The sequence below is a fragment of the Anolis sagrei genome, chromosome Y, assembly GCF_037176765.1.
Source record: "Anolis sagrei isolate rAnoSag1 chromosome Y, rAnoSag1.mat, whole genome shotgun sequence".
NCBI classification, from domain to species: Eukaryota; Metazoa; Chordata; class Lepidosauria; order Squamata; family Dactyloidae; genus Anolis; species Anolis sagrei.
In genome coordinates this window covers 70,010,525-70,023,920 of record NC_090035.1, presented here as the reverse complement: position 1 = coordinate 70,023,920, position 13,396 = coordinate 70,010,525, and the positions used below count along the sequence as shown (strand labels likewise).

The following is a 13,396-nucleotide window of genomic DNA, read 5'->3' as shown; positions in this document are numbered from 1 at the left end:
CTTTATTTATACCCCGCTAACATCTCCTGAAGGACTGGGTGCGGCTTACAAGAGGCCGAGGCCCAACACAACAGTAAACAACAACACAACAAATACAACAATAAATAAACTTATAAAAAGAAAACAATAAGCATTAAAACAATAACAATACACATTAGACAATAACACCACGACGCATTTAAAACTAAGGCCAGGCTAAATGTAATGATTAAAAAATTTAAAAATGCTGGGCATGACCAGGTGAAATGAATACTTTTTGGAGATTATTATTATTAACTTTATTTATACCCTGCTAACATCTCCCGAAGGACTTGGTGCGGCTTACAAGAGGCCAAGGCCAACACATCAATAAAACAACAGTATAACAAATACAACAATAAATAATAGGTGCGGTTTGTAGACAATCTTAAATCTCTAGTAAAGTGCATTTGGGACTTGGAGTTTCCTACTCTGGGAAGGCACACTGGAACAGCCACGTCTTCAAGCTCTTCCTGAAGACTGCCAACGTTGGGGCTTGTCTGATGTCCTTGGGGAGAGAGTTCCAGAGTCGGGGGGCCACCACAGAGAAGAATTATTGTAAATATACCTTTTGTGATTTCTATGATTGGACTCTGCATATTTGCCTCCTAAGCTCTGAATTCTTCACAGCCACATCACATGGCACTTCACCCTTTGCATGCTGTGAGCTGATGCTCAACTTTTGTATCCTGTTTATGTTTTTGGATGCTCTGCTTTAATTTTAGGGTAGTTTTCCCTAACACTTTCCACAGTTGGAAAAAAAGCCTCTTTGTTGGTTTGGGATTACGTTCTTGTCAGGAAAGGGTTTGAAGGGGAAATCTTCCCAATGTTGGTATTTACGAATGGAAGCAATGGTGAATTGAAGACATGTTGCCAGTCCAGATGTCATTATTCTGTCTGAGCAATCTGGCATCGAACGAAGCATATGCTTCGCTGTTTATAACAGTTTTGGAAATTTTACTTAACAACGGCATGCAAGAATGTATAGGAGGTTACTGGATAAAAACACCATTCACTTATCCTTAGTCAAAAATTACCAAATGAGTCACATATAAACATTATATGTCTTGAGCCTTTTTCTTACAGTTCAGGTTGTTATTGATATTAATAGAAAGTGCCAGTTAGTTGGATGCTGAGGTCAAGATGTTCTGGAACTGCCTGATCTGCTTTTCCTTGAGATTCCCAAGAGCTTAAGAATATTGTAGTTTCTAAAGTTTTTCTTGATTCAGAATAGTTAGAATTTAATATGTCTCTTCCTTATTTTGACCTTATGGTCAATTCTTGACTCTCCCCTTCAAGGTGTCAAGGGAGCATGCGAATCTCACATTTTGTATATCTCAATGTGTGTGTTCCAGCCTCTGTTTAAATGCTTCCAAGGAAGGAGCTTCCACCACACTCCGAAGCAGACAGTTCCACTTCTGAACAGCTCTTACAGCCAGGAAGTTCTGGCTAAATGCTGAGGCAGAGAGTTCCACTTCTGAACAGCTCTTACAGCCAGGAAGTTCTGGCTAAATGCTTCCATGGAAAGAGCTTCCACCACACTCTGAGGCAGAGAGTTCCACTTCTGAACAGCTCTTACAGCCAGGAAGTTCTGGCTAAATGCTTCCATGGAAAGAGCTTCCACCACACTCTGAGGCAGAGAGTTCCACTTCTGAACAGCTCTTACAGCCAGAAAGTTCTGACTAAATGCTCCCAAGGAAAGACCTTCCACCACACTCTGAGGCAGAGAGTTCCACTTCTGAACAGCTCTCGCAGCCAGGAAGTTCTTCCTTTAAATTTTTTTTAATTATTTTATCATAATTCAATACATTTGTTATACAGTGTTTGTTTTACAGCAGATAATATTATTCAATACAAGTTATTAAAATATTTATCTCCCACCCCATTTCAAAAGAAAGAGAAAAATGCATAAAGACTCAGAGTTGGAAGAGACCTCATGGGCCATCCAGTCCAACCCCATTCTGCCAAGAAGCAGGAAAATCTCATTCAAAGCACCCCTGACAGATGGCCATCCCACCTCTGTTTAAAAGCCTCCAAAGAAGGAGCCTTCACCACACCACGAGGCAGAGAGTTCCACTGCTGAACAGCTCTTACAGTCAGGAAGTTCTTCCTAATGTTCAAATGGAATCTCTTTTCCTATAATTTGAACCCATTGCTCCAAGTCTTAATTTCCAGGGCAGCAGAAAACAAGCCTGCTCCCTTTTCCTTATGACATCCTTTCACATCTTTAGACATGGCTATTATGTCTCCTCTCAACCTTTTTTTCTGCAGGCTAAACGTACCCAGTTTTTAAAGATGCTTCTCAAAGGAATTAATGGTCTCCAGACATTTGATAATTTTAGTTTTTCTCTTCTGGATGCCTTCCAGCTTATCAGTATCTCTTTCGAACTGTGGTGCCCAGAATTGGACACAGTATTCTATGTAAAGAGGTCTCACCAAAGCAGAATAGAAAGGCACAATGCCTTCCCTCGATCTAGACCAGCGTTTCTCAATCTGGGGGCCAGGAACCTGGGGGGAGGCCACGAGGGGGTTTCAGAAGGGTTGCCAAAGACCTTCCACCAAAAGCCCTCCTCTGATGTGATTGGCTGGCCTCTCAGGCAAGGAGATGGCTGTTTCTGAGACTCCAAGCAGGGCAGGAAGAGGAGGTGTGCACAGCGCATGGCAGTGTGGTGCAGAAGTGAGGGCGAGGGAGAGCGTGCCAGGCTGCAGGGAGGCTTGTACTAGCGAGTCCCTTCTAAGCATGGGGGTTCAGTGTGGGAAGTTTGGCCCAATTCTATTTTTGGTGGGGCTCAGAATGCTCTTTGACTGTAGGTAAACTATAAATCCCAGCAACTACAACTCCCAAATGTCAAGGTGTATTTTCCCCAAACTCCACCAGTGTTCACATTTGGACATATTGAGTATTTGTGCTAATTTTGGTCCAGATCCATCATTGAGTCCACAGTGCTCTCTAGATGTAGGTGAACTACAATTCCAAAATTCAAGGTCAATGTCCACCAAACCCTTTCGGTGTTTTTTGTTTGCTATGTACCAATTCTATTCTTGCCCCAATTCTATCATTGGTGGGGTTCAGAATGCTCTTTAATTGTAGGTGAACTATAAATCCCAGAAACTACATCTCGCAAATGACAAGATCAATCCCTCCCCAACCCCACCAGTATTCAAATGTATTGGGTATTTGTACCAAATTTGGTCCAGTGAATGAAAATATATCCTGCATATCAGATAGTTACATTATAATTCATTATAATTCATACCACCCTATCTCCCCTAGGGGACGCAGAGCGGTTTCCACATATGCAAAATAATACAGAAACGTACAATATAAAACAAAAACATAGGCATAAACTGTTAACACAACATATACATTTTTATATGTATGTGTTGTCAAGGCAGGCATCACCCATCCTGTATTTCTTCCAATAATATGAAAGAGAGGAACTGGAAAGTTCATGTCTTATCGCTAGTTTCTTCCAAGCTCTATTTTTTATTCTTGGTGGAAGAGGAGAGGCATTTGCTCATCCTGCGTTCCTTCTGTCTCCTCCAACAGACCCTTCCGATGATGCAACGGTGGCACCTACTCCTGGCTCTTCCTCCGCCTTGCAGCAACCGTACCACTGTGCCGTCTGCCAGCAGGACCTACTTCTCACGCCCACAGAGATCCTGCGGCACCGGAAGCAGCACCAGACGGCACCCTCCTGAGAGTGACAAAGGGAGAGAGACACTGTTATGGAAACCCAGGCAGGGTGCTTTTCCCAACCCATCTGGATGTCACTCTTCTTGGTTGGGGCTAAGACCAATCTGGATTGTTTTGGGAATAGGGCATTGCGAAAATGTGTCAGTGTTATGTGTGTACAGGAATGAATATCTGAAGCTGCCTGCTGTTTATCAATCCAGCGGGCTGTTTGATGGGATGCCTCCTACTGGGGCAAAACATTTAGCTCAGACCTCTTCAATCTGCAGCCCTCCAGATGCTTGGGCTTCTAACTCCTAGAATTCCTGACCATTGAACAAGCTGTGAATTGGCCTGATTGGGATGTTTTGTGTCCTCTTGGCTCTCCCGCCACCATTCCCATTGGACCAGTACCTTGCGGGAGCTCCTTCCTTCAGCTGGCAGTAGAGTCGTTTCTCCTGATGCACTGTCTGATTTTGGACACTGAGTGGCAGCCTTGCCACATATGGCATTGGGTTTGGAGACAGGTATCTGCACTGTCTGCAGATTCCTAGTGTTTATGTTTTCGATGGGGAGGGGGAATTGTTATTTTTCAAGCAGCAAGAGCAAAAATGCGTTTGATTGTAGTGGGTTTATTCTGCGAGAAATACTTGGATCTTTCAATTTGGTATGTCCTCCAGTGTAACTTCTAGGGGAAGTGTGCCTGAAGGACCTGGAAAATTCCTATAGATGTTATTTTCCCCTCCTGGGTGAATGGTTAGAAGGCATTATCATCCAGTTTGCAGACAACACCAAATTAGGAAGGATAGCTAATACTTCAGAAGATAGCAGAAGAATTCAAATTGATCTTGACAGATTAGAGAGATGATTGACCAAAACTAACAAAATGAAGTTCAAAAGGGATAAATGCAAGATACTCCACGTAGGCAGAAAAAACGAAATGCAAAGAGACAGAATAGGGGACGATGCCTGGCTCGGCAGCAGGATGTGTGAAAAAGATATTGGAGTCCTTGTGGGGAGGAAGTTAAACATGGGCCAACAATGTCATAAAAGGTAATAGTTAAGTCCAGTCATGTCCGACTCTGGAGGGTGGTGCTCATCTCCATTTCTCAACCGTTGTCTGTAGACACCTCCAAGAGCAGGCGTTGTCTGTAGACACCTCCAAGGTCACGTGGCTAGCATGACTGATGGAGCGCCGTTACTTTCCTGCCGGAGAGGTACATATTGATCTACCCACATTTGCATGTTTTCGAACTGCTAGGTTGGGAGAAGCTGGGGCTAACAGCGGGAGCTCATCCTGCTCCCCAGATTCAAACCGGTGACCTTTTGGTCAGGAAGTTCAGCAGCTCAGCGGTTTAACCCACTGTGCCATTGGGGGCTCAACAATGTCATGAGGCAGCTAAAAAAGCCGATGGGATTTTGGCCTGCTTAAATAGGAGTCTAGAGTCTAGATCCAGGTAAATCATGCTACCCCTCTATTTTGCCTTGTTCAGACTACTGTGTCCAGTTCTGGACACTGCAATTGAAGGGAGTTGTTGACAAGCTGGAATGTGTCCAGAGGAGGGCGACTAAAACGATCAAGGGTCTGGAGAACAAGCCCCATGAGGAGCGGCTTAAAGAGCTGGGCATGTTTAGCCTGCAGAAGAGAAGGCTGAGAGGAGACATGATGAGAGCCATGGATAAATATATGAGGGGAAGTCATAGGGAGGAGGGAGCAGGCTTGTTTTCTGCTGCCCTGGAGACTAGGATACGGAACAATGGCTTCAAACTACAGAAAAGGAGAACACGAGGAAGGACTTCCTAACTGTGAAAGCTGTTCAGCAGTGGAACTCTCTGCCCCAGAGTGAGGTGGAGGCTTCTTCTCTGGGGGTGTTTAAACAGAGGCTGAGTGGCCATCTGTCAGTGGTGCTTTGAATGAGATTTTCCTGTTTCTTGGCAAGAGGTTGGATGGGATGGCCCATGAGGTCTCTTCCAACTCTAGATTTCTATGGTTCTGTGGGTGGTTAAGAAAAACCACGGATATAGGTTATTGTACTTTAAAACAGTGCTATTCAACGATGGTCCTTAACCCATTGGAAAGAAAGAAAGAAACAGCTATAGTCAAACAGCACAAATTTAGTGCTGGGACACTGGAAAATAAAGATGGGCAGTCTTTCACGTCAGCCAGTCTGCTTTAAAACAAATTGCACCAATCCTCATTGGGTTCCTGTGTTGAACTTTTTTTTCGTTCCACTTTTTCTCTTTTTGAGTCCCATGGGAAGCAATGGTTGAAAACTCTTGGATTTTGCTGCCAAGGTGTGGATTCTGGTCCTTGCACCAGTCTCACTTTGGTCCTGGAGGTGGCGATGTTGCCAAGCCAGAACCAAAGCATTTCCTTCCACTCGCCCATCCCAAAGTATCCTTCGAAAACAGCCGTGGTCATTACGGTTATTATCATCGTAATATTTATTTATGTTCCACCATTTCCCCAGGCTGGGGGACACAATGGAGCTTGCAAAACCTGAAATGGAGACAGCTCAAACATTACGTCACACCAAAGTTATAATTAGACTATGAAAAGCACTTGAAAACCAAGCCCATTAAAAAGGATAAAATATGACAAATATGGCTGTTATAACACATTATTAAAGGCCTTGAAGCAATCATTCCTCAAAAGACCTGATGAAACATTGCAAGATGGAATTCTGCCACAGCTAAGCCATGAATGGATGTGAAACATTGAGCACTAAGGCTCTACAATAGGTGACTATATTTTTGTATGTGGACTATTTCAGCAAAAAATACTATTTTGTAAAAAAAGTAATAAAAATATCCCTTTTGTTAGGTATAATAAACCAATGTGGTGTATTGGTTTAAGTATTTGACAAAGCTCTGGATTTGAATTCCTGCTAAGCCATGAAAGCCTACCTTGGGCAGGTTACACTCTCTCAGCCTTAGAGGACGTTAGGAACAATTCTTGCTCATAAATCCCTGTGATGGGGTCACCATAAGCCAGAAGCAACTTGAAGGCATTCAACAACAAAGTTAAATATAACTACAAAAACCCTTTTAGTAAGCCCAACCAAAAATGGAAGACTGATGGTGTAAACCAGGGACCACTTTGACCAGGCACCACTCTCCAACATTAGTACCAAAAGGGCTACAAATCAGTTTTTCGTCAACTGTAGATTCTATTTCATTATTTGGGATGCTGATTTAGGAAATTGCATTGGATAGACCACATCAGCTCTAGTTTTTGATACAGAACATACGCTATGCAGTAGTCACCATCTGCTTGGCCACAGAAAACCATCTATATAAATAGAAATGTAATGTTTGTTTGTGGGATTAACATAACTCAAAAACCACTGGACGAATTGACACCAAATTTGGACGCAATACATCTATTAGGCCAACGAGTGACCATCACTCATAAAAGCATTGAAAAACACAACAGAAAGGAATTAAAAAGCCAAAAAAAAAGGTTAAAAGATGCTACAGCGCATGTGAAAAAAAAGACTCCCCTGGCAAACAAAACACACAATAGCATATCCACACCCTCTTCCGGACTGCAACTCCCAGCATTCCCTTAATCAGGCCCTTTAGGAGAGTAGGATGATCCAAATGCACTGCTTTCAAGCTGCAAGCTTTCTTCTTGGATTTCTGAGAGCATCCCAATCCCTGCATATTTCCAATTTCCTATTCCTGGACTGTAACTTCCAGCAATCCTCCAGATAGAGAGATTAGATGGAGATAGGTAGGTAGATAGATTGATCAGGAGGGCTGCTGTTGTAGTCCAAGAATAGGTAGAGAAGAAAGAAGGGGGAAAAGGGAAGAAAAAAGGGGGAAGGGGAAGGAAGGGAAGAAGAAGAGAAGGAAGGAAGGAAGGAGAGAAGGAAAGAAAAATAGGGAGGGAAGGAGAGGAAGAAGGAGATTAAGAGGGAGGCAAAGTTGGCCACAGCAACACGTAGCAGTACAGCTAATCTATATAAATAAAAATGTAATGTTTGTTTGTGGGATTAACATAATTCAAAAACCACTGGACAAATTGACACCAAATTTGGACACAATACACCTATCAGGCCAACGAGTGACCATCACTCATAAAAACACTGGAAAACGCAGTGGAAGAGACTTTAAAAGCCAAAAACAAAAAAAAAATTACATTACAATGCATGCACAAAACCACACATATATGCTAACACACATATATACACAAATATATATGCACACATATACACAAACACAAAACACATACACAGACTGGGCCACAGCAACACGTGGCAGGGGATTGCTAGTATTTAATAAGCCTCGGCACTATAAGAGGGTTTTGCAAGACCAGTCACTCTTGTTGCAATGGTGTCGTAGTGGTGAAGCCACGGACCATATTTTAGTTCTTGAGGACCAGTGGTGGTCCACGGATCATAGGTTGGGAAGCCCTGGTGTAAACCCAGGCATGGGCAAACTTTGGCCTTCCAGGTGTTTTGGACTTGAACTCCCACAATTCTTAACAGCCAGTAGACTGTTAGGAATTGTGGGAGTTGAAGTCCAAAGCACCCTGAAGGGCCAAAGTTTGCCCATGCCTGGTGTAACCACTCACCCCCTTGTTATTGGTGTTTTTAGCAAACGATGGCCTCTGTTCTGATAATTAGCTGAACCCCTCCCTATAAAGCTGTGCAGGCCTCCCCCCACTCCCAATTCAAAGAAGCTCCCTGTGATTGCAGAAGAACCCTTGGCTGCAAGAGGGACCCTGGGGGAACATAAATGAAAATATATGGTTGTGGAGATTTAAGGGCAGGTACGTAACTCATCGCTCTGCTCTGTTACAGTTGACAGGTTTAGAGAGGTGGCCGGATAAATCTCCGCCAAGGAACGCTGCATGTCGAGGGAGGAATCAATAGCGAGCGCATTGCTGTTGGTGTCACAGGGCTGGCACAAGTCCCTGGTTGTGCAGAGACGAAAGGGGTACAAACACGGATGAGAGATGCCAACATGGTGCCAGCATTCTGCCCTAGACTTGGAGCTGGCCTTTACTCTAGGCCTGGCTTTTGCCATTTAGAAATCAAGGTGAATGGGGTACAGTTAGATTTGTTGGGCGAGTGGGCTTCTTAACGGAGGTGGTGTGGTGGTCCCCTGACATTAAGTCCAGTCATGTCTGTCTCTGGGGTGTGGTGCTCATCTCCATTTCTAAGCCGAAGAGCCGGCGTTGTCCGTAGACACCTCCAAGGTCATGTGGCTGGCATGACTGCATGGAGCGCCGTTACCTTCCCGCCGGAGCGGTACCTATTGATCTACTCACATTTGCATGTTTTCGAACTGCTAGGTTGGCAGAAGCTAGGGCTGACAGCGGAAGCTCACGCCGCTCCCCGGAATTGAACCTGCAACCTTTCGATCATCAAGCTCAGCAGCTCAGTGCTTTAACCCACTGCGCCACCGGGGACCTCTTAACGGAAGACCCTCCCCATAAATACACAGAGTAACTTATTAGCAGTAGCGTGACCCAGCACCAGTAACCCAAAGTAAAAAAAAGAAGAAAAACACACAGACCAATGTTATCTCTTCCTTAGGAGGCTTTTCTTTACATCAAAAGAATATGGTTGCATTATTTACAAGAACAAAGTTCAACCTTCACACTGGAGCTTCACACATGAGGTTTTCTCATAATGAGGCCTACCTCACATTATGAGGCCTTTTTCCCACAGCGAGGCCTAATACCACTGAGACATATTCTTCCACACACAGACCAATGTTATCTCTTCCTTAGGAGGGTTTTCCTTTATAGCAAAATAATATGGTTGCACTATTTACAAGAACAAGGTTTCCATGACATAAAGTCCAACCTTCACACTGGAGCTTCATACACAAGGCCTTCCCATAATGAGGCTTACCTCACACTGAGGCTTTTCTCCCACAGTGAGGCCTACTACTACTGAAACATTCTTCCACTGAGGCATTCTCTCACACAAAGACCAATGTTATCTCTTCCTTAGGAGGGTTTTCCTTTATAACAAAATAATATGGTTGCACTATTTACAAGAAAAAGGTTTCCATGACATAAAGTTCAGCCTTCACATGGAGCTTCACACATGTGGCCTTCTTATAACGAGGCCTACCACACATATTGAAGCTTACCTCCCACAGTGAGATCTAATGCCACTGAGACATATTCTTCCACTGAGATATTCTCTCACACAGAGACCAATGTTATCTCTTCCTTAGTAGGGTTTTCCTTTATAGCAAAATAATATGGTTGCACTATTTACAAGAACAAGGTTTCCATGACACAAATAAAGTTCAGCCTTCACACTGGAGCTTCACACACGAGGCTTTCTCATAACGAGGCCTACCTCATACTATGAGGCCTTTCTCCCACAATGAGGCCTACTACCACTGAGACAGTCTTCCACTGAGGCGTTCTCTCTCACAAAAGCCAATGTTATCTCTTCCTTAGGAGGCTTTTCTTTATAGCAAAATAAAATGGTTGCAAGAACAAGGTTTCCATGACACAAATAAAGTTTAACCTTCACACTGGAGATTCACACAAGGCCTTCTCATAACGCAGCCTACCTGACACTCTCCCACAGTGAGGCATACTATCACTGAGACAGTCTTCCACTGAGACGTTCTCTCACACACAGACCAATGTTATCTCTTCCTTAGAAGGCTTTTCTTTATAGTAAAATAATAATGGTTGCACTGTTTACAAGAACAAGGTTTCCATGACACAAAGTTCAACCTTCAAACTGGAGCTTCACACATGAGGCCTACCTCACACTCTGAGGCCTTTCTCCCACAGTGAGGCATACTACCACTGAGACATATTCTTCCACTGAGGCATTTTCTCACACACAGACCAATGTTATCTCTTCCTTAGGAGGCTTTTCTTTATAGCAAAATAATATGGTTGCACTATTTACAAGAACAAGGTTTCCATGACACAAATAAAGTTCAACCTTCACACTGGAGCTTCACACATGAGGCCTTCTCATAACGAGGCCTACCTCACACTCTGAGGCCTTTCTCCCACAATGAGGCCTACTGCTTTGTTCTTGTTCATTTGTTGAAGAGTTGCTTCATGCACCAGCCCATGCCAGAGCTCCCTGTTGGCCATCACCACCTCCAGCTCCTCCAAAGTCAAGCCAGTCACTTCAAGGATGCGTGCCATCCATCTTGCTCTTGGTCTGTCCCTCTTCCTTTTTTCCTTTCCTTTTCCCCAGCATAATTGTCTTCTCTAAGCTTTCCTGTCTTCTCATTATGTGGCCTATTCTCCCGCTGAAAATATTCTTCCACTGAGGCCTCTCACACAGAGAGGCTTCTCTCACACTGAGAGCTCTCTCAGACTGAGGCATTACTAAGCAACCGTCACACCTGCTTATATAGAACTGCAGCTTTTGCTGAGTCATTGCAACCATTTAACCCTTTCAATGCTTGACTCGCATTTTTGTAATTAAAAATGCCTAGTTAATTTTTAATATTTCTGACAGGGTTTGGCATTGCTTTCCAAACATTCCTATAGAGTAGATAACCATGTCTAAAGTCAACATTGACAGCTGCCTGGTAGGGCTCATCAGCTATTGAATTTGGGGCTCACTGAAGGTCAGATGCCAGCCAAGCAGCTTGGCTAAACTATGGAGTAGAGTGCCTCTGAATGTGTGTTTGCTTATGTCTGTTTCAACGTTCCTCTCCTTGTTGACTTGGCTCTTCTTCAGCTCATTGGGAGAAAAGCAGCCAAAATAGCAAACATGCTTCTTCTCTCCAGGAGAATTTCTGGCATCTGCTTGTTGCGTTATTTAAGCATTGAGAATATCCCCCGCCCTTTTGAAGAATGCATTCTGCAAGGTGGCATGTGTATGTGGATGCATTCGTATACATACCCAAAGGATTAAGCAGTAATAAAAGATCCCGCTGCTTCCAGCGATGCAGGCAAGCTGTTGCGAGAGAGACACACCTTTTAGCACAAGGCTGTTAATATTTCCCATTCAACCAGGACAGAAGCACCACGAATGGGACAATTCTATTTACGCAGGCAGCTTTGCTGTGGAAGAAGGAGGAGAAAGCGATGGAGAAGAATGGATGTAAAGAGGAATCAACAGCCTCTGTGGTCAGGGATTCATAAGGAAGCCCCCATTTCTGTTTAACACGTGGCATTGAGCACTTCTGCATGTCAGTCCTAAGCAAATGGCAGTAGCAAGGATCTCTGAATTTTAGGGCGCTTGGAGCGAATCCTGGGGAAATGTGATTGCACAAAATAAATCAAGCGAGCACCGCCAGCATTTTATGCAGAAGCAGATAGACTGCAAGAAAGGCTGTCATTGAGATCTTAAATCTCTGGGCACAAAAGCTATGTTCTACCTGCGAAATGTGAACAAAAAATCCATTTTTGTGCAAAGTACTAAACACCTGCCAATCTGATGTCATTTTGGACATATAATGAGATGGTGTTATTCACTGGAAAACGTGCTAACAGTTAAAGTGGAAGGCAGAACAGGAGAAGATCACACAACAGGTGAATTGATTCAATCACAGAAGCACATGCCATGGCTTTGCAAGATCTGAGCAACACTGTTGTTGTTGTTGTTATTGGAAATTTAATATTCTATTGGAAATAAGTACACCATAACCTTATTGAAAAGGTAAAAATGATGTCACACCCATTTGGAAAATATGAATCTCCATGAACATGTGGAGACCACCTTTTGAAAACCACCAGTCAAGAAAAGCATGGCCTTGCTAGAAGTCAACTCTTTGAACAAGTGATACAATAATTTACGGAATGGCACACAGGTAACTCAGCTGTTAAACTGAAGAACCCTGTCTTTAAACTGCCAAGGATAAAGACATGCCACTGCAAAAATATATTGGTTAGCAGAGGATGGTTGTTTCTTTGCAGTGGAATTTGCAGTTGCCCAAAAGATATACACTTGCTTGAAACCTCTTAGTTAAAGCATGCACTCAAGAGTCTTTGAAAAATAACACCTCAGGTTTACTAACAAACTTCTTTTGCACCGGGATTATGGTGCAGCTGGCTGAGTGTCAGCTGCATTAAGATCACTTCTGACCAAAAGGTCATGAGTTCGAAGCCAGCCCAGGTCGGAGTGAGCGTCCGACCAATTGTGTAGCTTGTTGTCGACCTTTGCAACCCGAAAGACAGTTGCATCTGTTAAATAGGAAAATTAGGTACCACCTATGTGTGGAGAGGCTAATTTAACTAATTTACAAGGCCATAAAAAGACTCCAGCAAAAGCATGCAGGGAATGCGGAAGTACTTCATCAGTGTCGCAGATGGACAATGAAAGCGACAGCTCCCCTGGCAGCCAGAAAAGTTAAATAGCCTCTGACTGTCTGTCTATGTCATGTGTCTTTGGCATTGAATGTTTGCCATATATGTGTACATTGTAATCCACCCTGAGTCCCCTGCGGGGTGAGAAGGACGGAATATAAATACTGAAAATAAATAAATAAATAAATAAATATTCAGTATACTAGTCCATAGTCCAATGTCTTTAAGTATAGATGTACTCACTGAAGTCCATAATCATACTTCCCTACTACGGTCCAAACAACAACATGCATCCACCTCCACTGAGGTTTGATGCAAACTAAATACACAACGGAGTCCTTTGTCTGAAGCCCCTCCCACACCAAAGAGGTACAGCCAAACTGGCAAACCAAAATGTACATACAAAATAGGATAACAATTATACACATTTGCAAACAGTTAGAGAA

The 13,396-nt window shown here is 43.4% G+C and overlaps 1 protein-coding gene across 1 annotated transcript in view; it reads left to right on the top strand.

Annotated features, from left to right (window-relative positions):
- The window catches only part of LOC132780152 (probable ATP-dependent RNA helicase DHX34), a 34,730-nt gene extending 28,948 nt beyond the window's left edge, over positions 1 to 5,782 (top strand). Inside the window, exon 17 of the mRNA XM_067461897.1 lies at positions 3,569 to 5,782. Within this exon, the coding sequence (XP_067317998.1) occupies positions 3,569 to 3,720 (152 nt within the window). The 3' untranslated portion in view covers positions 3,721 to 5,782. The remainder of the gene's footprint in view (positions 1 to 3,568) is intronic.
- The last annotated feature ends 7,614 nt before the right edge of the window (positions 5,783 to 13,396 follow it).